General features: G+C 43.4%; 1 protein-coding gene across 2 annotated transcripts in view; it reads left to right on the forward strand.

Moving 5' to 3' along the window:
* The first annotated feature begins 4,060 nt into the window (after positions 1–4,060).
* The window catches only part of RAB3B (RAB3B, member RAS oncogene family), a 67,696-nt gene continuing 48,905 nt past the window's right edge, over positions 4,061–22,851 (forward strand). Inside the window, exons 1-2 of one of the 2 annotated variants that reach the window (XM_082430843.1) lie at positions 4,061–9,032; positions 17,992–18,219. In XM_082430843.1, coding sequence (XP_082286969.1) covers positions 17,992–18,219 — 228 coding nt within the window. In that variant the 5' untranslated portion in view covers positions 4,061–9,032. The remainder of the gene's footprint in view (positions 9,033–17,991; positions 18,220–22,851) is intronic. The other variant, XM_082430842.1, reaches the window with a different exon arrangement.

Raw genomic sequence — 22,851 nt, forward strand, 5'->3', positions numbered from 1 at the left:
TATCGTTTTACATGCCAGAAACCTGAGACCCATCCTTGACATCTCCTTCTCTTTACTCCTTAATTGTCAATTACTGTTCATTCTCTGTCCTAAATATTTTTTTAAAAAATCCATTCACTCCTTGTTATGGGCTGAATCATGTCCTCCCCCAAATTAATATGTCGAAGTCCTAACCCTCAACCTCAAAATGTGACTGTATTTGGAGATAGGGCCTTTAGAGAGGTAATTAAGTTAAAATGAGGTCATATGGGTGGGCCCTAATCCAATATGACTGATATCCTCACAGGAAGAGATTAGGACACAGACACACACACACAGGGAAGACTATGTGAAGACACAGGGAGAAGATGGTCTTCTATAAGCTAAGGAGAGAGGCCTTAAGAAATCAACCCTGGGAGATCCCTGGTGGTCCAGTGGCTAAGACTCCACACTCCCAATGCAGGGGACCTGGGTTTGATCCCTGGTCAGGGAACTAGATCCCACATGCCACAGCTAAGAGTTCACATGCCGTAACTAAAGATCCAGCATGCTGCAACTAAGACCTGAAGCAGCCAAATAAATAAATAAATATTTTTAAAAAAAGAAGAAGAAAGAAAGAAATCAACCCTGATCTCAGACTTCTAGCTTCCAGAACTGTGAGAAAATAAATTTGTTGTTAAGCCACCTAGTCTGTGGTACTAGATGATGGCAGCCCAAGCTGACTAATACACTCTTCTTCATCCATATCATCACCACCATAGTCTAAACCACCAGCATTTGTCACCTAGACTTTTAGTGTAAGATCCATCAGGGCAAGGCTTTTGTCTGTCTTGTTCGCTGCTGAATCTGCAAAGCCTAGTATAGAATCTGGCACATGGTAGGCATTCAATAAACATTAATGAAATGGCTAAATAAATGAATAGCTATTTAGGTGGTTTCCTTGCATCCATCCTTGCCCCTCTCTCCACATGTTCTCCACAGGGACTGCTCTCTTTAGAATAGAATTCTGGTTATATTATTTCCCTGCTTGAAACTCTTCACTGTCTCTCCTCCATTACTCCCAGGATAAAGTCCAAAATCAATAATACTGTTTAAGTGAGTGGTATAATTTGGCTCTCAAGTCTCTCTCCAGCTTCATTGCATGTCATTCTCTCACTCTATCACAAATTCCAGCCACATTTGTTTTCTTTCCACTTTTCAAAGTTCCTCATGGTCTTTACACATGCTATTCCCTCTACTTGGAGTGTCCTTCCCCATACTTTTGCCTAACTCATTCTTCAGAAATCCCACCTAAATGTTGCTTTGTGAAATCTTGCCTGATCTTGGCACCAAAATAGCTTTTTCTTTTATATCTCGCATTACTTTTCCTTCAAAACAATGATCACAATGGTAATTATTGATATGGTTAGTTGTGTAATGTCTGCCTTCCTTATCAGAGTGTAAGTTCTGTGAGAATGGGGACTGTATCTGTTTTGCTTATTACTGTATTTCTAGTGCTCAGTACCTTCAGCCATGCCTGGTATACCATAAATGAATAATTGTGTTAAAGCATGGGCACTGTTAATTTCCTAGGGCTGAACATTTTATTTTAGCTATCATGTACCAACTGCAAGCCTAAGGTCCAGAAGTAGTACAAACGAGGGAGTGATTAAATTCCCTCCAAGTAAGGATGAGATGGATACAAGGATGAGTAGGGAGGAGTCTTCTTGATAAAGGAGGGGTATTCAGGAAGGCACTCAATGTAGAAACAAAAGCCTATGCGAAATGCTGAAGTATAAAGCAGTTTTTATACTGCAGACTTACAGTATAGGTTATTCTGTATGGCCAGAGAAAAGGACCAAGTGGGTTGGTGGTGGGAGATAAATCTAGAGAGAAAAGGACCTGGTTGAATTTGTTAAGGAGGTTGGATTTTATTCTATCTATCATGCAGTAAACATCACCAGTTTTTCCACTTCTTTCCTTTGTTTAGGTCTGCTTTCTCACTTACTATCCATGGATATTTGTAAAAGTCATTTAACCTTGCTGAGCTTCAGTCTCCTCTTGTCGAATGGTTGATGAGAGACATGAGATAGTGTATGGAAGGCACTTCAGAAGGTTTCTGGAATATGGTAAGTGCTTACCAAATGTCAATTCCCTTCCTTTCAGCCCCTATATTCAGGCTGATTTCAGCACCATGACTGCTGGTCAGTCCAGCGAGATTGCAGTTCCCCTTTAGAGCACAAGGGGGAGTATGAGACTGAACCTTTGCAAAGGGTCACAGGGCATCTTAAGCAGCATCCCTCAGTAAGCCCTCTGAGAATGAGGAAACAGATGTTTTTCCAAAATTAGTGAGGCAACCTGACTTATAGAGTCTAAGCGAGTGCAACTGTTCTTAAGTTCCCTAGACATGTATTTGAAGGGAGAAATCATTGGCAAGCATGATATACTTAGTTATGAGTTGTCAGATCCCTTAAAGTATCTGATGTTATTGAATTGAATATCCTATTAAGCACCCCCTAATTTACATACATTATCACTTTTAATGGAACTTTCTGAAGGAGCCAATGAAATAATTCTCATCCCCATTTTACAGATGAGTAACCTGTGTGATCAAGAGAAATTCAATCACATAACTAGCAAATGGTGAAGGTTGGATTTGAACTTAGACCTCTCTGATTCCAAAGCTTATGTCCTTTTGATTATCCCACACTGGTTTACTTCAATCTCTTTTGAAGTCACTGCACCAGCTTTCTCTCTGGTCTCCTTGTCCTCTGTATCTTGGAACCTCTGATCCATCTCCATTCTATAAGCTGAGTTCTTTCTAAAGCGTAAATTTGGCCGTCTTCCCCCTGGAGAAAGCAGTGTAACGGCTCCACATTGGCCTGATCTTTGAGTCCATCATCCTTAGCATGGCTCCCCAGGCCCTGGCTGACCTCTGGCTCTGACTTACCCTCCCACCTCACTCATCACCTGTACTGTGCCCATCATGTGTGTGCTTCCAGAGACCTACAGTCCCTGATGTTCCCTGAAGCCTTCATATAATTTCATACCTTTGGGCCTTTGCTCATGCTGGTCCTTCTACCTGGGTTCCTTCTCTGTGAGTTTAACTCCTACTTGTCCTTGAAGACTCAGCTTAAGTCTCAACTCTGCATCCCAGGACCTGCCTCCTAGCATGAGGCCAAACTCTGAGGCTCCTCCCCGTTGATGTGTCCCACAGTGAGAAAACAGCCATGTCTTGCCAAATTCATTAATGTGGCTGATTTTAGTCTTGGCTTCCCCTACTTTCAGTAGCTGAGAAACCATGGGCTACTTATTTCTTCCTCACATCCAGGATGGTATGAATCAGTTCCCACTTCATATGTTTACTGTGAAATTTAAATGAGATGGTGGATGTGAGAAACCTTTTGTGGATATTTGTATGCCTATTTATTCAGCAAATATCCCCTGACCCCTTCTAAGAATGATCCAGGAGGTCACGTTGGGTTGCAGTTTGGCCTATGCCTTTGTGAACTCAGACCAGTGGGTCTTACAGCCTGCTATCCTGCACCAGACCCTGAGCAACTTGGGTCAGGGACCATTTGTTATCTACTTGGGTGTACAGCAGGTGCTCAGGTGATATTTGTTGTGTGTGTGAGTGAGTGAATGAATGAATGAGTGAATGGTATTCAAGATAGTGGGAGAAACTGAGGCAAATTCATGGAGATGTTACGAGCAGGTCACACTCTGGGAGCCAAAAGTAGTTTATGCTGTTGGAGCTTAGGGCAGGATGGGGGAGTGTCCAGTAATGAGGCTAGAGGGTAGTTGAGGCCAGACCACAAGAGGCCATATGTGCACATTAACAGATTTAACCTGGGTTAGGAAGAGTCCTCTGCTGCAGTATGGAGTGTGGATTACAGGGGAAGTTTGGAGGCTATCATGGGGATAGGACAGTGAGAAAGCTGTGGCCATGCAATGGAGAGCTCTCAGGGAGTATCACAGACAGGCTTTGGTGAAGGATTGGTAGGGTGGGTGAAAGAGAGAGGGGTGGTGGGTGGGACCTGGGTTCTGAATATTCACATGTTGAATGCTTCGTGTGTGTGTGTGTGTGTGTGTGTGTGTGTGTGTGTGTGTGTGTCAGATTCCACCTCTGCTGACAGCGGTATGCCCTGATGATGGGGCAGTGTCCTCAGCGTGCATTTTCATTTATTTTACAAATAAAAGAACTGAGGCACAGAGAAGAAAGAAGGAATGATTAGTGTATGAAGTGGTGTTTGAGATACTTATCATTTTTTCTCATTATCCAAATCTGTTCCCATTCCTGTGGTAGATTGGTTAAAGGCCATTGATTCCTCCCTTCTCTATTCATACCCCTTTGTGATACGACTTTGCTCTTCTCACTCAGAGCTCTTTGAATCTGGGCTGGGCTTGTGACTCGATTTGGCCAATAGAATGCAGTATATGGGGTGTTATGCAGTTTCTGAGGCTAGGCCTCAAGAGACTGTATCTTCTGCCTTGGCTCTCTTGGAACACTGCCACGAGACCACCATGTAAACTGGTGTGGCCTACCAGTGGATTAAAAGCGGCATGGGGAAGAACCATGGCACTCAGCCCTCAGCCAGTACTAACTGCCAGGCCTTGGAGTGACCTTCCAGCTGAATGCTGCTCACGAGTGATTCAAGGTAAAATCATCAGATGAATCCACTCAGCCAGCCACAGAATTGTGAGAAATAATATTGCTGTTTCAAGCCACTGAATTTTTGGGAGTGGTTGTTATGCAGCAATAGATAACTAAAACAACTTCTCTGCTCCCGTTACCAGTAAATGGCTTCACTGTCTACCTGGTTGTTTATGCCAATTCCCTTTTCCACACATCTCACATTTAATCTGCCACCAGGTCCTAAATACAAATCAAGTCCCTCTACTTTCCACTTTCCCCACTGCTATGACATGAGTTCTGGTCCTCTTCATCTCTCACCTGGATTTTTAAGCAATTTCTGACTGTTCCCTATCTCCTTTCTCCCTGCTCCCTACTCTTCCCATACCATCTATCACACCCGCCACAGTCAGAGCTATTCTTCTCATATGCTTATGTCACCAGGTTACTCCATTGCTTCAAACCTTTTGCTTGCAAGGTAATTTCCCAATCCTCTAACATGATTTACAAGGCCTTAGGCCATCTAATCTCTGCCTTTCTTCCCAGCCCTGTCTTCCACCACTCCTCTCATGAACCCTATGTTTCTAGAGCTGCTTTACATGTTCTGGTGACTTTCTGGAACCTGCTCCAGCTCCCCTATTATATGAGGCAACCCACTGAAGGGGTGAGAGAAAAACGCTTGACCTGCCAACATACCTGCATTCCTAGGCTGGCCATGAGGGACTCACACTGGGGTGTAGATCTGAACCTTGTAAAGATTTGAACATTCCAAGTGCAATCCACACTTAGGCTACTACCTTTTCTTTTCTTCTTTCTTTCTTTTTCTTTATTCAAGTATAGTTGATTTACAACGAGGCTACTACCTTTTCTAAGTGACTGATTCTCATTCCATAAAAAGCATCAATTTTATATTTCATATAAAAACTAGGAGCTAGAGAAAGCTGATTGCTCTGGCAACTAGAAAAGATTTAAGGTAATTTTGTTTGTAGGACTCTTAACCACAATGGTGTTCACCAAGCAACCATGATTCTGGGGTCTAACAGAAAGAGCCCTGGACTTGGAGTCAGACAGACCTGGTATCTGGTTCTGCCATCTACCAGATGTGTGACCTTGGAAAGTCACTTAAACTTTCTGACTTCTGTTTGCTCATTTATAAAAAGGGGACGGCAATCCATACCTTGTATGATTGTATTGAGGACTAAATGAGACAAAAGATGTGAATGAGCCCAGTATATTCTAAGGTCTTAATGACTATAATTGTTAGCCAATCTGATCTAAGACAAAAGGTAGCATTTTGTCTTTCTTCCTATTCTTACTTGGCATTTGGATCTGGAAGTGAAGACAGTCCAATATAGTATGATTTGTTTTGTATTCTCTCTAGTGGTCACCTGCTAGTCAATAGGGAGGCACAAATGATACAGCCCAAATGTCAGATATGGCCTCCCTCCCCCTTTAAGATCTAAAAGCAGTGAGCTTGAACTTCGATTTTTACATTGATTTTTACATTTGATAACCCTTGTAAGTTGGAAGACCTCCTGGAGATTTCCGCAAATTCCACGAGGGCTTGTGCTCTCTTCGTCTCTGCCTCTACTCTCCTTTTTCAACTCAGAAAAACAAAGTCCATTGCTCAGTTTTCCCACTCACTCATCCTTACAACTCCTCTCTCAGAAAGCATTCCTGAGTGTAATGGCCTTTACTGAAGTCTTGAGAGTCACAGAAATTGGTTACATTATATGTGCAACAAACAACTTCTCTCATTTAATGCATTCCAGTGTTTAAACACCCTTTGTACACCTGCCATGGGAGGGTTTCTTCTGACCCTTTATCCATGTAGAACCTACCCTTACACTGATTTTCTTACTCATCTTTTTCCTTTCCTCCCCTCAGCTCTCTTTATTACCTCTCTCACCCATATTGCTAAGTGAATTCTAAATTCTTTTCCTTTTTTTGCACAGAGCAAATTAGTGTCTCCCTTCTCCTCTCACACTTACATATCCACACTCCTCAAGGCCCTAAGTAGGACAAGAGGACCTCTGAACATTAGGGTCTATCTTTCTTGGAAGGCAGTTGTGGTTAAGAAAATAGCATTTTTTGTTGTGTTATAACCACAGTGTTTCCTATTTATTGAGGACTTACTATGTGCCTGGCTTACTATGTGCCTGTCAAGTGCTTTCCTGTAGCTATCTCATTTTCTTATTTGATCTTCACAACATTATTGCTCTTTCTACAAATGAGGATTAGGTGCATGTGTCAGAAAAATGGGGTAATTTACATAGCAAGTAATTTACACAGCAAGTAAGTGTGTAGAACAAGGACTGAAAACCATATCTGTCTGGCTCCAAGTCTGTGCTCTGTCCACTTTAATACATGGCCTTTCAGAGAAGAAGGAGAAAGTGATGTGAAGACCTGAGGCGATGTAAACACAATACCATCTGTTCTCATATTGTCTCTCAACTCTAAAAGGATGGTTTTATGTGTTATCTCATTATTCTTGTGAAGAATGAATAATCATTATCATGACACCCATTTTGAAATGAGGAAACTAAGGCCTTATGGGAGAAAGGGAGTGAGGGAGCAGGCAGTGCAGGATACTTGATTTTAAGATCACAGAGGCACTAGTTCTGTGTGATTAAGAAGTTCAAGGTATGACCATGGGAGGTAATGTGAAGAGGAGACCAAGGACTGAGGGATCAGGAAACCACATGGCTACCGAAGGCACCAGGATGATGGCAAGACAGGGCTAATGAGAATGACCGTGAGCCAGGGGCTGAAATCTTCAATGCATAGGAGCACTTGGAGGTCAATCATGTCCTTGATGAGGAAGGGTGGAAGGTGGTATGGCTGGAGACCAAAGGAGAAGGAATTTTTGTACAAGGGTGGAAGTGGCAACGCCAATCCCACCTCCTGGTCCTGTGCTGTATGGAGAGTGAGAAAGTGAGAAGCCTTCCTGCAGAAGGTTACAGAAGGAGTCCTGGAGGAGGGTCAAGATTTAAGAAAGGTAAAGAAGTAACCTGAGTGCTCTCTGAAGAAGCAGAGGGTGTAGGAGAGTTTGTTGACAAAAGAACAGGATTCTAGAGGGCACAGTGGAAAGGGCTGCCAGGACGCGGGCAGTGGGGAGGTGAGTGAAAGGGAATGGGTGGAGAAGCTCGGAACAGTTCAAGGATGAGTCTGAGGGAGAAGTCAGACAACCAGAGGGGCTGTCTACTGGGTGGTTCCTCGGGCCATAGAGACAAATTGTAGATCAGGTCATAATGGAATGTGGGGAAAAATTGTTTTGGTATATGACTCAGGCCTCTAAGATTTTTAGAAATTGAATTATAGTTAATTTACAATGTTATGTTAGTTTCAAGTGTACAGCAAAGTGATTCTGATACATATATATATATATAAATATTCTTTTTCAAGACCTCTAAGATTTGAGAAGGGGGAAGAGTATGGGGAGGGCTGATGATTCTAAACCAAAGCTCCAGCTGGCTCCTGTGACCTCAGGAAGACTTGAAGTCCAGGTCCGCGTGTGAGGGTGGGGTGCTAATCACCTCTTATACCTGCCTTCTCTGACGGAGTTGGGACTTCCTAATGACCAGGCAAGAACATTTTCTCAGTCCAGGCTACTGTTGGTAATGGGGAGCCATTGAAAATGTTTTGTTTCTGTTTGTTTCTTCAGGGTTGATGGTAACATGGTGACGTTTAGAACAATCACTCAGGCTGCCGACATAGAGGATGGATTGGAGAGTGGAGGCAGGGAGACCCATTAGGAGGCTGTTGCATTAGTTCAGGCGAGAAGTGATGAGGCCTGAACCAGGGCGAGAGCAGTGGAGACGGAGAAGAAGGGAAGGGATAGGATATGTTATGGAGGCGTCATCACCAGGCTGATGGGATGTAGGGTGTGAAGGAGTGCATAGGGTAGAGGACAATGCCCAGGTTTCTGCCTTCGTTTCCACCTGTAGACAGCTGTCCAGATTCTGCCTCTCTACCCGGGCTTTTGTGAGGATGAAGCGCTATAACGACAGGGAAGTGCTTTAGAAATGGCAAAGCTACAAATCCATCATCATCTACATTATCATCGAAGCTCTCTGATCACCCTAGTAAGTTCAGTGTATGGAACGAGGCGTGAGAATTAAGATAAATCACGATAGTCACCCAGATATTGGGGAGCTCCCGGCCCCCAAGATACCTCGGATTTCCTTCACCTGCCCAGAGCTGGGGGCCCGGCGAAAAGGGACTCCGCCCCTGGGCGGGGCATGGGTGGGCCCTGGACGCGGTGGTGGCCCAGCCCAGCTGCAGCCCGAGCCTCAGCCCGAAGTCGCTGCGGTGGGGACCAGACCCGCCCCGCACCGCCCTGCTCCGCGAACCCACTGCGCCTTTTGCCGCCCGCCGCCAGGTCCAGCGGTTCCGCGGCGCTGCCAGGGAGCGAGCCGCTCGTCCTCACCCGGAGTCCCAGGTAAGGGGCGCGGCCCGGCAGCCCGCCCGGGGAGGATCTGGGACCGATTCCCGGCGCAGGGCGCTGGGGACAGTGAGTGGGCGTTGGGAAGGAGCACAGGGCAGCGGAGGGAACACCAAGGAGAAGGGGCCAGGCGAGGCCACTGAGGAGGGGCACCGCGGCAGTGAAGGGGCGCGTAGCCCGGGGAGGGGGCGCTGAGCAGGGTCTACCCGGGCTGTGAGGGCCGCAAGGAGAGCTCCAAAGGCAGGGGCAGAGGGATTGGGGGAACGAGAAAGAGGGCGCCGGGGCTGGGGAAAAGGATGAGCAGCAATTGGAGCGCAGTGAGGGCTCGTTGAGGGGGAAACGGGGTGGGGGGATGGGGGGGAGAGGTAAGGAGGGAGCTGAGAGGGACAGTGCGGGCAGAGGGTACCAGCCAGCCGAGGGGCGGGGAAGGGGGTGCTGAAGCGAGAGGACTGAGAGGAGCGAGGGAAGGGAGGCGTGGAAGCGAAGAGCTAAGGGGAGGGGACTGGCCTGCGGGGGTCGTTTCGAGCTGGGGAGGAGTGAGGTGATGAGGGGAAGGGGCGCTGGGCAGGAAGGAGGTGCTGGGCCGGGAGAAGGTAAAGTGAGTGTGGTGTGGTGCTGGAGCCCAGGTGGGTATAGGGAAGGGGGGTAACCTGAGTGCGGGAGAGGGATGGGGCTTGGAGGTGGGAAGCTTGGAGGTGGGAGGCAAGGCTGGGTCTATCCAGGCTGCAGAAAAAGGGGGTGGGGAGCTGATGGAGGGAGAGAGCCAAGGCCTTGGATATGGGCTGTGGGCACCTGAATTCTGGCTAGGGGTGGCGCATGGAGAGGCACTGGAATAGAGCAAGGGGTTGGCAGCCGGGAGTGGAGGAACTGTCGGGGAACTTGGAGAGTTTAGGGTGGTAGATGGGCTGGTCGTGGTGCAGAGGAAGCCAGGTGTGGGTTGTGGTGTGGGAGTGGGAAGATGATTGGGGCCCAGAGTGGAGTCCAAGGGCATCTAGCTGGTAGCTGTGTCTTAGCTCCTCAGAAGGCTGAGGAGGGGGCGCAGACATTGGACCCTGTTACACTGCTACCTGGGGTCAGAGACAAGAAGAGAATCGTTGACAGAGAAATTCATCCACAGGCTGACTCTGTTCTGGAGTCCAAGTGTGGGAAGAGATTTTAGGGAGGGAGGTGGCAGCTAATAGAGGTGTGGAGGGGAGTGGGAGAAGGACAGGGCCATCCATCCCAGCTTCTTGGAATCCAGATGGAAAAGGTGGGGGATAGTAAAAGGAGTTGGATGTGTGTGTGTGTGTGTGTGTGTGTGTGTGTGTGTGTTTGCTCACCCATTCTGAGCCTATAAAGGGAGGAAGACAATGGAAGTCCGTGAAAAGCTCTGTCTGTGGTACTGGGAAGCCCTGGTGCTGTGTTTGCCCTAGCAAAGACATTCTGCCAGAGGATGGTGGGTCAGGGAAGACTTCCTGGTCATGAAGGATTTAGCTAGCCGCAGAGGAAAGAATGTTCCTATCACAGGAAACAGTATGGAAGCAGGCAAAAATATAAAATGATCTCCAGTCCAAGAAATAAATCTCCAGTTTCTTAAGGATTACAATATGAAGGGAGACACCAGCAACCTATAGAGGATGTTTAAGAAGGTTTCTCCTCTAAGCTGGAACTCCTATGGTTTCTCTTCATCTCCCCAGAGTACAGCACAGGGCCTGGCACACAGTAGGTGCTCAATGAATGTTGATTGAATGACTAATTGAGCTGTGGATGTGCTCCTGCCTCAGTTTCCTCATCTACCCCCACGAATTGTTGTGAGAATCAAATATGATAATTTGGGAGAAAATAGCTTCATAAACTGTAAAGCACTATTCAAAAGAGAGAGAACGCTGATGCTATTATGTGGGTGTGCCTACATTATGACAGTGGTCACACCCATGGCTGTCTCCTTCCAGTCTGGAGAAGGAAGTGAACATTTATCAAGCATCTACTGTATGCAAGATAGAATGCACTGAAAACACCTGGTTGGGTGCCTGGCATTTAGTAGGTGCTCACTAAATGGTAGCTATTGCAATATTGTTTCTGTGGCTCTAAGAGATCAGGGGAAACAGTGAGGAGGTGAGCTGGGCTGGGCTGGTGGTGGGGAATGGTCTAAAGAAAGGTTGAATTAGAAAAGTTAGTACAGTATGGCTTTAGGGAGGAGGTTGCATATAGTAGGGTGAGGTTCACATTGCCCAGCTCCCTCCTTATCCTTACTGATAAATGTTCCCAATAGGAAGACAGAATTACATTTACTGAGTACCTGCTATATGTCATATACTATCTAAATGCTTTACCAACATTGACTATAATCCTCACAACAATGCTTGTTTTACAAATGAGGAAACTGTGTCTTACTCATGTAAGATTTCTTGCCAAGGGCTCACAGCTAATAAATGATAGACCTGGAAATTGAACCTAGTCTGTTTGATTTGGAACCCCAAGCTATTTCCACTATCTAGGATGATTTGGTAGAAGAAAACATGAAGCACACAGACCAAAAAAAAAAAAAGAAAAAGAAAAGAATTGAAAGGGGTTTACAAAGCACTCTCTCATGTACTGGTTTTAATTCTTCCAATAGTTTGCCCGGAAGTCACTTTATTAACTCATTTTATAGATAAGGAAACTGAGGCCCAGGGTGTGATCTGCCTAAGGTTACACAATTGCTTAGAGAGCCAGGGCTCAGCCCAGGTGTCTCTGACTTTGTCTTGTGCTCTTTCCTTCAAAAGAGAAGTTCATCCATTTACTTCTTCACTACATGTATTCACTTGATCTCTTCTTGCTGGATTTTAAGGCTGTCTCCTCTTCCCTCCTCTTTCCTGGCTGAAGTCAGGTTCTTCCTTACATGCTTATCAGACTCAAAGTGTTGTTTGTTTTTCACACCAACCCTTGGAGGAGCCATTTCCTTCTTTCCCCCAGCCTGGGACCAGATATGACTTCCCTGGGCCTTCATCTGTATTGCTTGTCATGAAGACAGTGAGCTACCCAGCTCTGTCATTTATGTGACTGTCAAAAAAGAGAGAGAAGATCTGATTGATGCTTATCTGACAAATGCAGTTCTGCAGACACCACCGTGCCTTGACCTGCCTGCTCAGATCTGCCTCAGGCAGCTGCCTGCTGGGGTGGTTTTTACTTCTCTTCCAAATGTCTGTGTAGCCCCTGCCCCCCTCTTGAGAAGATCCCCTTGGGGGCATCCACATGAACCTGCCTTCCAGCTGTACCTCTCAGCTCTCCCTGTTCTCATACCACCTTCTGGGAAAGCTATGCTGTGTGCACATAAACAAATGTTGACAGTACAGTATGGCAAGTGCTAGGAAAGAGATCTCAGGGTGCTGGGGATGCTTTTCTACTCACCCTAAAATTGTTGTAGTTTTTATTTTCCCTAAGCCCAGTCCAACCTGGGGGTAATCAGATGACAGAAGTTCTAGTAATGATGCTCCAACTGACTTGCTGTATGACCTTTGACAAATCACTTCTCTTTGTGGAGCCTCAATTTTTTTCACCTGAAAATGACAGGGAGTGGATCAGACCAGGAGCTGAAACTATTTTTTACTCTTGCCTTGCACCTATGGCAGACATAGCTAATAAAGGCAGGCACTTTTCCAACTGATTCTACGCAAGGCCAGGTGTAGTTTTCTCCACACAGTGTAGGTATGAAGCACCCTTATATACGTTTTCTTTTTTTTTAAATTTATTTATTTTTTATACAGCAGGTTCTTATTAGTTATGTATTTTATACATATTAGTGTATATATGTCAATCCCAATCTCCCAATTCATCATACCACCACCGCCCCTCCGCTTTCCCCCCTTGGTGTCTATACGTTTATTCTCTACATCTGTGTCTCTATTTCTGCCTTGCAAACCAGTTCATCTGTAACATTTTTCTAAATTCCACGTATATGCGTTAATATACGATATTTATTTTTCTCTTTCTGACTTACTTCACTCTGTTATGACCGTCTCTATGTCCATCCATGTCTCTACAAATGACCCAATTTCATTCCTTTTTATGGCTGAGTAATGTTCCATTGTATATATGTACCACATCTTCTTTATCCATTCGTCTGTCGATGAGCATTTAGGTTGCTTCCATGACCTGGCTATTGTAAATAGTGCTGCAGTGAACACTGGGGTGCATGTGTCTTTTTGAATTATGGTTTTCTCTGGGTATATGCCCAGTAGTGTGATTGCTGGGTCATATGGTAATTCTATTTTTAGTTTTTTCAGGAACCTCCATACTGTTCTCCGTAGTGGCTATATCAATTTACATTCCCACCAACAGTGCAAGAGGGTTCTCTTTTCTCCACACCCTCTCCAGCATTTGTTGTTTGTAGATTTTCTGATGATGCCCATTCTAACCAGTGTGAGGTGATACCTCATTATAGTTTTGATTTGCATTTCTCTAATAATTAGTGATGTTGAGCATCTTTTCATGTGCCTCTAGGCCATCTGTATGTCTTCTTTGGAGAAATGTCTATTTAGGTCTTCTGCCCATTTTTTGATTAGGTTGTTTGTTTCTTTAATATTGAGCTACATGAGCTCTTTATATATTTTGGAGATTAATCCTTTGTCTGTTGATTCATTTGCAAATATTTTCTCCCATTCTGAGGGTTGTCTTTTTGTCTTGTTTATAGTTTCCTTTGCTGTGCAAAAGCTTTTAAGTTTCATTAGGTCCCATTTGTTTATTTTTGTTTTTATTTCCATTACTCTAGGAGGTGGGTCAAAAAAGATCTTGCTGTGATTTATGTCAAAGAGTGTTCTTCCTATATTTTCCTCTAAGAGTTTTATAGTGTCCAGTCTTACATTTAGGTCTCTTTTTTTTTTTAAGTATTTGTTTATTTATTTATGGCTGTGTTGGGTCTTCGTTTTTGTGCGAGGGCTTTCTCTGGTTGTGGCAAGCGGGGGCCACTCTTCATCGTGGTGCGTGGGCCTCTCACTATCACGGTCTCTCTTGTTGTGGAGCACAGGCTCCAGATGCACATGCTCAGTAATTGTGGCTCACGGGCCCAGCTGCTCTGCGGCATGTGGGATCTTCCCAGACCAGGGCTCGAACCCGTGTCCCCTGCATTGTCAGGCAGATTCTCAACCACTGCGCCACCAGGGAAGCCCCCTACACTTTATTGATATGTTTTATCTGAAAAACCAGTGGAGTCTTACATTTAGGTCTTTAATCCTTTTTAAGTTTATTTTTGTGTGTGGTGTTAGGGAGTGTTCTAATTTCATTCTTTTACATGGCTGTCCAGTTTTCCCAGCACCACTTATTGAAGAAACTGTCTTTTCTCCATTGTATATCCTTGTCTCCTTTGTCATAGATTTGTTGACCATAAGTGCGTGGGTTAACCTCTGGGCTTTCTATCCTGTTCCATTGATCTGTATTTCTGTTTTTGTGCTAATACCATATTGTCTTGATTATTGTAGCTTTGTAGTATAGTCTGAAGTCAGGGAGTCCTCCCTGACTTTCAGCACTGTTTTTTTCCCTCAAGATTGCTTTTGCTATTCGGGGTCTTTTGTGTCTCCATACAAATAAGATTTTTTTGTTCTACTTCTGTAAAAAATGCCATTGGTAATTTGATAGGGATTGCATTGAATCTGTAGATTGCTTTGGGTAGTACAGTCATTTTCACAATATTGATTCTTCAAATCCAAGAACATGGTATATCTCTCCATCTGTTTGTGTCATCTTTGATTTCTTTCATCAGTGTCTTATAGTTTTCTGAGTACAGGTCTTTTACCTCCTTAGGTAGGTTTATTCCTAGGTATTTTATTCTTTTTGTTGCAATGGTGAGTGGGATTGTTTCCTTAATTTCTCTTTCTGATCTTTCATTGTTAGTGTATAGGAATGCAAGAGATTTCTGTGCATTAATTTTGTATCCTGCAACTTTACCAAATTCATTGATTAGCTCTAGAAGTTTTCTGGTGGCATCTGTAGGATTATCTATGTATAGTAACATGTCATCTGCAAACAGTGACAGTTTTACTTCTCCTTTTCCTACATTTTCTTATTTAAAAATCACAGCAGCCTTCTGCAGTAGGTAATGTGATCATATCATAGATGATGACATTGAAGCTCAGAGTTTAGGTGACTTGTCCAAGTTCATACATTGAGTTACTGGGAAAGCTGGGACCAGTAGCCAGGCTTTTTGTTATGATAAAGCTGCCACTCTAAAATCCCTTCTAATTCCAGTAATCTAAGAGTGCAAACAGCTGCATCAGAAAAATGAAAACCAATAGTACAACATTTACATCAATAGTCTGGCACATGGCAAATGTTCAATAAATGTTTACTGAAAGGAGTAACATGCCCAAGGATTTACTCTAGGTTCAGTGTTGACAGGGTGTAAGGATGGATAAAACTCAGCTGAATCCAGAAGGGGAGACAGACAGTTAATTGTAAAACAGGCTCAAATTATGGAGCCCAGATCAGGGAGAGGGCACTTGAACAAGATTTGACTGCAGAAGTGAATTAAAAAGCCAGTGAATTAATATTTATTGAGTACCTCCCATAGATCAAGAAACCATGCCAGATTATTTACATATGGTAACTGCTCACTCTATTGGTACCATAGCTCAGTGAAGTAGGTGGTATTTTCTCTGTTGTAAGGTAAAATGCTGTGGCTTAGAGAGCTGATATGACTCACCCAAGAATTCAGCTGAAGAATAGAGCAGGAATTTTGACCTCTCCCATATTACTTCATGGTACTAGGTCTAGTCTCAGTTGTTAGTTGTGAGGCTTGGGCAAATCCTTATAATTTCTGGCCCTCAGTTCCCTTCTTGATCCAATGGGGATAGTAATCTTTGTCCTTCCAGTTTTATCTCCCAGGTCTATCTAGAGAATAAAATAAGATAAAGGAAATTGAGGTAAGGATCAAATCTGTGTTTCAGTAGAGTTATTCTTTGACCAGGGGTTCCATTTCTAGGAATCTCTCCTAAGGAAATAAATAGGAAAGAGAACAAATATGTAAAGAAATGGTCACTGCAACTTAATTTTTATAATTAAGAACAGAAAAATAAATATACAACTTTAAAGAATTGGTCATATGACACAACCATAGGATGGAATAAAGTGTAGTCAATTGAAATCATATTTACGAAGAATTTTTAAAGTCTCAGTATATGATATAATGTTAAGTGAAAAGGAGCAGGATACAAAACTAATTATCTAAGCTATTAAAATTTACATGGAAGATATAGACTAGAATGTATTGTATGTTATCATTTATATATATACATATATATGTATATATATATGTATATATAAAGTATGAACAGACCTCTGTGCTTATATATTCAAAGACTATCTTTGAAGGATACATAAATCGTTAACATGTTTGCCTCTGGGGAGAGGACCTAGAGACTGGGCATCAGGGGTGGAAGCAAGACCTACTTTTCACTGTAAACCTTTAGGTTCCATATTACCTACCTTTTATGCTAAAAGTTAAGAAAAGAATGCAAATTACAGATGGTGATAAAGTAATACTTGCAAATAGTAAAGTTTGTCTGAATTATTTTCAGTGTGTGTATTACCATTTTTTTTTAATACTAATTACTGGTTTATTGTAAAAGTGTAAAGGATACAACTCAGGAACAGCCAGATGGAAGAGATGCATAGGGCAGGGTAGGGGGAAAGGGTGTCTTGGAGCTTCCAGGGTCTCTCCTAGCACATCAACGTGATCACCAACCTGGAAGATCTACACACCGCTTTGGTTAGGGTTTTTTATGAAGATTTCATTACTGTAGGCATGATTGATTAAGTTATTGGCCTTTAGTCATCAACTTAATCTCCAGCCCTTCTCCCCTCCCCAGAGGTTAGGGGGTGGTGCTGAAAGTTCCAACCCTCTAATCATGTGGTTGGTGCCTCTGGCAACCAGCCCCCACTCTGAGGCTGTCCTGGAGCCCCAGCCACCAGGCATCTCATCAGCGCACAGCAAGACACTTATCACTTGTACTTCCAGAGATTGCAAAGGTTTCAGGAGCTCTGCCTGGAACCAGGAACCCAGACCAAATACATGTCTTTTATTATATCACAATATCACAGTGCTCAATAAATGGGAACTGTTATATGGTTATTGTCACCATCATATCTCTCATGGGAAATGAGTACTTGACAAATATTTGCTGGTAATATTAAGGCCTAGGTATACTACAATGTATTACCTTTTAAATTAAATAATAAGGTATAATTTCAAAATAGACGGCACTCTGGTGTGTGAAAAAATAAAGGAGGAAATAAACTTCAAATGTTAACAATGGCAGATTCTGAGTGGATGCTGTGTCTGGTAATTTAAAATTTTCTGTTTTACATTCTTGTGTTTTTTTCTAACGTTTTGTAATGGATATATACTTTCAAAGGAGAGATTTTCTTTTGTAAACAAACAAAGACGACTAGCAGCAGAGTGGAGGATGGTATGAGGTCGTTGTGATTGCTTCCCTTGTTTTGACTTGCTGTTTTGGCCTTTTTTCCAAACTCATCTTAGGAGCTACCCCTACAGGAGCCTCTCCTTGCCCACCATGCCTCCAGGTTGGGTTAGGTGCTTCTTATGGGCTTCCTCAGCCAAGGCTTCCCTCTGTCTTATCACTTATCCACTGCTTTGTTACTCTGTGTTGATGAGTTTTTTACTCTAATCTGTGGCCACTCAGAGGTCGGACACCATGTCTGATTCATACTTGTATTCCTTGTGCCCAGCACAGGGCTTGACCCAGAACAATGTGTTCAGTAAATATTTGCTGAAGGGATGAACGGGAGGATCTGGGTTCCACCCCAATCCTGAGACAACATTTGGGGCAGGTGCAGGGAGGGGGTGACTCTGAGTAGTGTGTATTTCCTCAGTGATGCCGGGGTGTGGAGTGAGTGTACGCAGGGCGGTGTGACCATTAAAAGTTAGGTGATCCAGGGTGACACTGGAGGTGTGTTCCTGAGTGACCACAGGTCTCTCCTGCAGATGGCTTCAGTGACTGATGGTAAAGCCGGAGTCAAAGATGCTTCTGACCAGAATTTTGACTACATGTTCAAACTGCTCATCATCGGCAACAGCAGTGTTGGCAAAACATCCTTCCTCTTCCGCTATGCTGACGACACCTTCACCCCAGCCTTCGTCAGCACTGTGGGTATTGACTTTAAGGTGAAGACGGTCTACCGCCACGAGAAGCGAGTGAAGCTGCAGATTTGGGTGAGTCCTGGGCATCTTGGGCAGAAATGTCCCAAGAGCTGACTCGTTTGCTGGTACAAAGGCTGGGCGGTGGGGCCAGTTTAGAACTTCTGGGTTTTATGACATTAGGCACCAGTGCTATTGTGTATCTGGCCCCTGGACTATCCCTTGTTGGTTTTATACAGTTTTGCTCTCCTCTGGGGACTCAGTTGCTTCTGCAGCTTAACTGTCCAAAAGGTTTTATCCTGGCTTATATGGATGAGTAACCAAGAATCTGGGCTTTGGAGTTACAGACCTGGATTCAGATTTCAGTTCTGCCAGTGACTAGTCATGGAACCTTGACTAAATTACTTAACCTCTCTGGGCCACGCTTTCCTCTTTGGGGATTATAATAGCATCTATGTCATAGGGTTGTTGGGTGCTTAGCATAGTTCCCGGAACATAATAAATGCACAGTAAATGTTAGCTACTGTATCCATAATCGATCACTCTGTAATCACTTCAAAACTTGATGGCTTAAAACAACAATAATAATTCATTAACACACAGTTGCTGTGGATCAAATATTTGGGAGTGGCTTGGTTTCTGGCTTGTGGTCTCTTATGAGGTTGCTGCCAGATGTTGGCTTAGGTTACAGTCACCTGAAGGCTTGAGTGGGCCTGGAGGATTCCCTTCCAAGGTGGATTACTCACATGTCTGGCACTGGCTTTAGCCGGAGGCCTCCATTCCTTGCCAGGTGGCTCTTTCCACAGATCTGCTTCACTCCACAGAGTGTCTTCATGGCATCTCCTAGGGGGAGAGATCCAAGAAACCAAACAGGAAGTGGCAGTGTCTCTTATTAGAGTATTCTATTGGTCACTGATTTAGTGTAGGAGGAAACTACACAAGGGTATGAATCCTGGGAGGTGGGGATCATTGGAGACTATCTTGGAAATTGGCCACCACAGCTACTATTATTGGTATTTACCAGTGGTACTAATAAAATTTATATGTATTTGAGATGATACAGCAACATGTACATCATATACTTTTCTATACTGAATTAGCACTGGGATTGGAAATTTTAGAAATTTGTGATTTAAAGTATTCAAAACATATATTATTTATTATCAGTCCACTCAACATTAATATATTGTACATATATGTTATTAGTATAATCTGTATACAGTACTTTTCTTTTTACAAATTATTTCCATGTGTTAATACTATCTCACAATCAACCCCATGGGACAGATATTCAGAGAGTAGTTAATTTGCCTTAGGTTGACCGCGCAGCTACAAATTGGGATTCCAACTCAAATCTTCTGATTCTAAAGTATGTGCTCTTTTCTCTACACTGTGCACATTAGGTCTTATAGAGCCCATATTTTCATTTGTGATCATGTTAAGTATTATTGCCCATATTTTCATTTGTGATCATGTTAAGTATTATTTTATATAGAGATAAAAGTTCATTTTGTTTATTTAGTCTCTATTAGAAGCACTGAGGAATCAAACCATTAGAAATGCAAGAAGCTACACATTCCATTTAGTTCATTGGTTCTAGAAGTGTGGTCTCCAGATCAGCAACGTCAGTATCACTGGGAATTTGTTAGAAATGCATAATCTCAGGTCCCTCCTCAGACCCAAAGAATCAGAAACTCTGGGGTACAGCCCAACAATCTGTGTTATAACACGTCTCCCAGGTGGTTTTGAGGTTGGCTAAAATTGAAGAACCACTGATCTAGTTTAACTACCTCATGGTGAGAATCAATAAGCATTTATTAAGTACCTGTTCTGTGCCCAGTGCTTCCATTTATGTAGTCTGACATCCTCCCTGCAGCCAGTGCACAGAGGGGGCTGAAAGCAAAGGATATTTGGGGCATGGTGAGCAATACAGTGAAAATGGAGCAAGGCTGGGAAAGAGCAGGGAGGGGATGCTGAGAGAGAAATTTGCTGGAGAGGCTGTCAGGTGGTGACTTGGGAGTCAGGGAGACCTTGGACAACAAATAGAAGGTTTTTGAAATGGGCCAGAGGGTACATGTCTGATTATTCCTTAGGTCACTGAAGAAACTTACTAGAGTTTATTCTTGTCTTTGTATATAAAATAAATGTTTACTAATATTTACCATATGGATTGACATGGATATCTTCATTTGATCTCCACATTTGGTGCTCACAGATCCTACACTCAAAAAATCTTCAGGTGGGAGGAAATACTCTGCCCTTTAAGGGGTTGGCAGTAGTGGCTCCCTCACTCTTTTATTCATTTTCAGCCCGTTGTGAGCTTTTGCACTTTTCCTGTGCTTAGTTAAGTGGATATATTGATTGTACTACCTCATTTTAACTAAATGAACCCCCATGATGGATATGTGGATTTAAAAGAGTCCTACCAAGAAACCTCTGATTGAAGACTATATTAATTATAGTAAGCCTAAGTGAGCACAGAAAATGGCTAGACTGACACCTAGCACAAGTTCATTGTCAGCCATGTTTTGAGGTAAAATCAATGACAATCTAATTAGATCTGACATAGTCAATCACACTGCTTTTGCTAAAAAAAAAGTTAACAAAGGGTTTTGTGCGTGTGTGTGTGTGTGCATGCATGCTTTTCTATAGCAAAAAATAAAAATTTTCTGTACTGTTCATATATGCATTAAAACGTAAACATTTAAATATTATTTGTCATTTTAATGTATTTTAATATCGTTTGTATACAGAAGTAGGTTTAATATATATGTATATGTAATCTAAGTAAATATACAAATACTGTGAGTGCTGTGCCTACATTTTTCTTACAGGGGTATGAATTTGGAGACTACTACCATGGGCATTGGGGAGCATAGAAGGGTTTTAACAAAGTCAGATTTTCATTTTAGAAAAATTTCTGGCTTCAGTTTGGGAGGGTAGATGGATATGAGGCAAAGAAACTAGTGGTTTGGGTAAGTTTAAGGGCCTGAACTAAATGTATGTCTGCTCAGGCTACCATAATAAAATAGCACAGACTAGTTGGCTTAAACAACAGACATTAATTTTCTCATGGTTCTGGAGACTGAAAGTCCAAGATCAAGGTGCCAGCAGGTGTTGATGTCTGGTGAGAGTTCTCCCATTGGGTTGCATATGGCTGGCTTCTTGCTCTGTGCTCACACTTCCTTTCCTTGGTGCTCACACTGAAGAGGAGTGAGCGAGCACTCTGGAGTCTCTTCTTCCAAGAACACTAATCCCATCAGATCAGGGCCCCACCCTTATGACCTCAATTAACCTCAGTTACTTCCTTCAAGTCCCCATTTCCAAATATAACCACACTGGGGGTTAGGGCATCAACACATGAATTTTGGGAGGACACAAACATTCAGTACATAACACTGAGAAAGTGATAAAATGACATAAGTGATGGAAATGAGGAGAGAGAATTAAGATTAAAATTTACAGAATTTGATGATTAATTAATTGTGTAGGGAGAGGGAGGAACACGTATCTTCTTATACATATCTATTTATACATATTTACTTCTCTGAGAGTTCTGTGATTTTTTAAAGTTGTGTGAGCTTTGGTAAGTCATTTCACTTCTATGAATAGATAATATTCTCAACTGTAAAGGTCTCACAGGTTTGTTGAGGGAGGGGCTACATGATAACATAGTATTGTGCCTGGCACATAGTAGGAATACAATAAATGTTAGGTTCTGTCCTTTCTCTCCTCCTGATCTTCATGCAAATGGTAACTGGGTTCCCTCACAATGTTTCCCACCTGTGATTCCAGAAGTGCTGGAACAGCATCCAGGGATTCACTAGCACTGTATGAAGTGTTCAAATAAATTTTTCAAGCTCATTTGATCTCTCCCAGGGGATTTCAAAAAAGCCATTGTCAGGGTGGAAGCTGGAGAGGGAAGAAGAGGAGGTTATGAGCATCACTGAGCAGGACCATTCACAAAAGGAGTTTCTGTCATCTCTGGGGGATCATGAGGGTATTGGTAGTGCCTTGTTCCCTGGGGTCCCTTGCCATATAGGTTCCTGAGAGTCTCTTCTGTGTCCAGAGAGGTTAATTATTGTGGAATAGAGAAGAGAATCTTAGTGAGGTGGTGAGGGTAGGGGACAAATCTCATTAATAGAGAGTGAGAGCATGCACAGGTGTGGAGGGAGGGAGAATTGGTAACTCCACAGCAACACACTTGACTAGAGGCCACTTACTGCTTGGATGCTTGTTGCCAAGCAACTCCTGGAGACATGTGGGAAGAGAAGAGTGGGAGAGAGCCTTCCACTACCTCCATGTGGGGCCCATTGCAGGGGCTATTGGGTCTGGTGCTGGCCAAGGGAAGGATCCGGGGGTCTGTGGGATGACTGAGCTGACCCACCACTGTGGAGTCCTGCATTCCAGTCCTGGCTCGCCCTGAAGTTCAGTCGTTGTGTGATCTGGAATAACCCCTCCCCTCCATGGACCTATTTGGACCTATTTCCCCAACTATCAAAAGGAGAAAATAATCCTTGTTCTTCTTGCCTCATGGGATGTTGTGAAATTCAAGGGAAGGATATGGGAAGGAAAGCCCAAGGAGGACTGTGAAGTTTTGAGTAGATCAGAAGGGCTATGGATATTGTCAACCATGTGAATTCTTCCTGTACGTGCTTTAAATCATTCTTTGTGTCTTCCCACCTTCCCTCTGACCCAGGGAGGTAG

Source organism: Balaenoptera physalus (assembly GCF_965194825.1).
Source record: "Balaenoptera physalus genome assembly, chromosome: 1".
Classification (NCBI taxonomy): domain Eukaryota; kingdom Metazoa; phylum Chordata; class Mammalia; order Artiodactyla; family Balaenopteridae; genus Balaenoptera; species Balaenoptera physalus.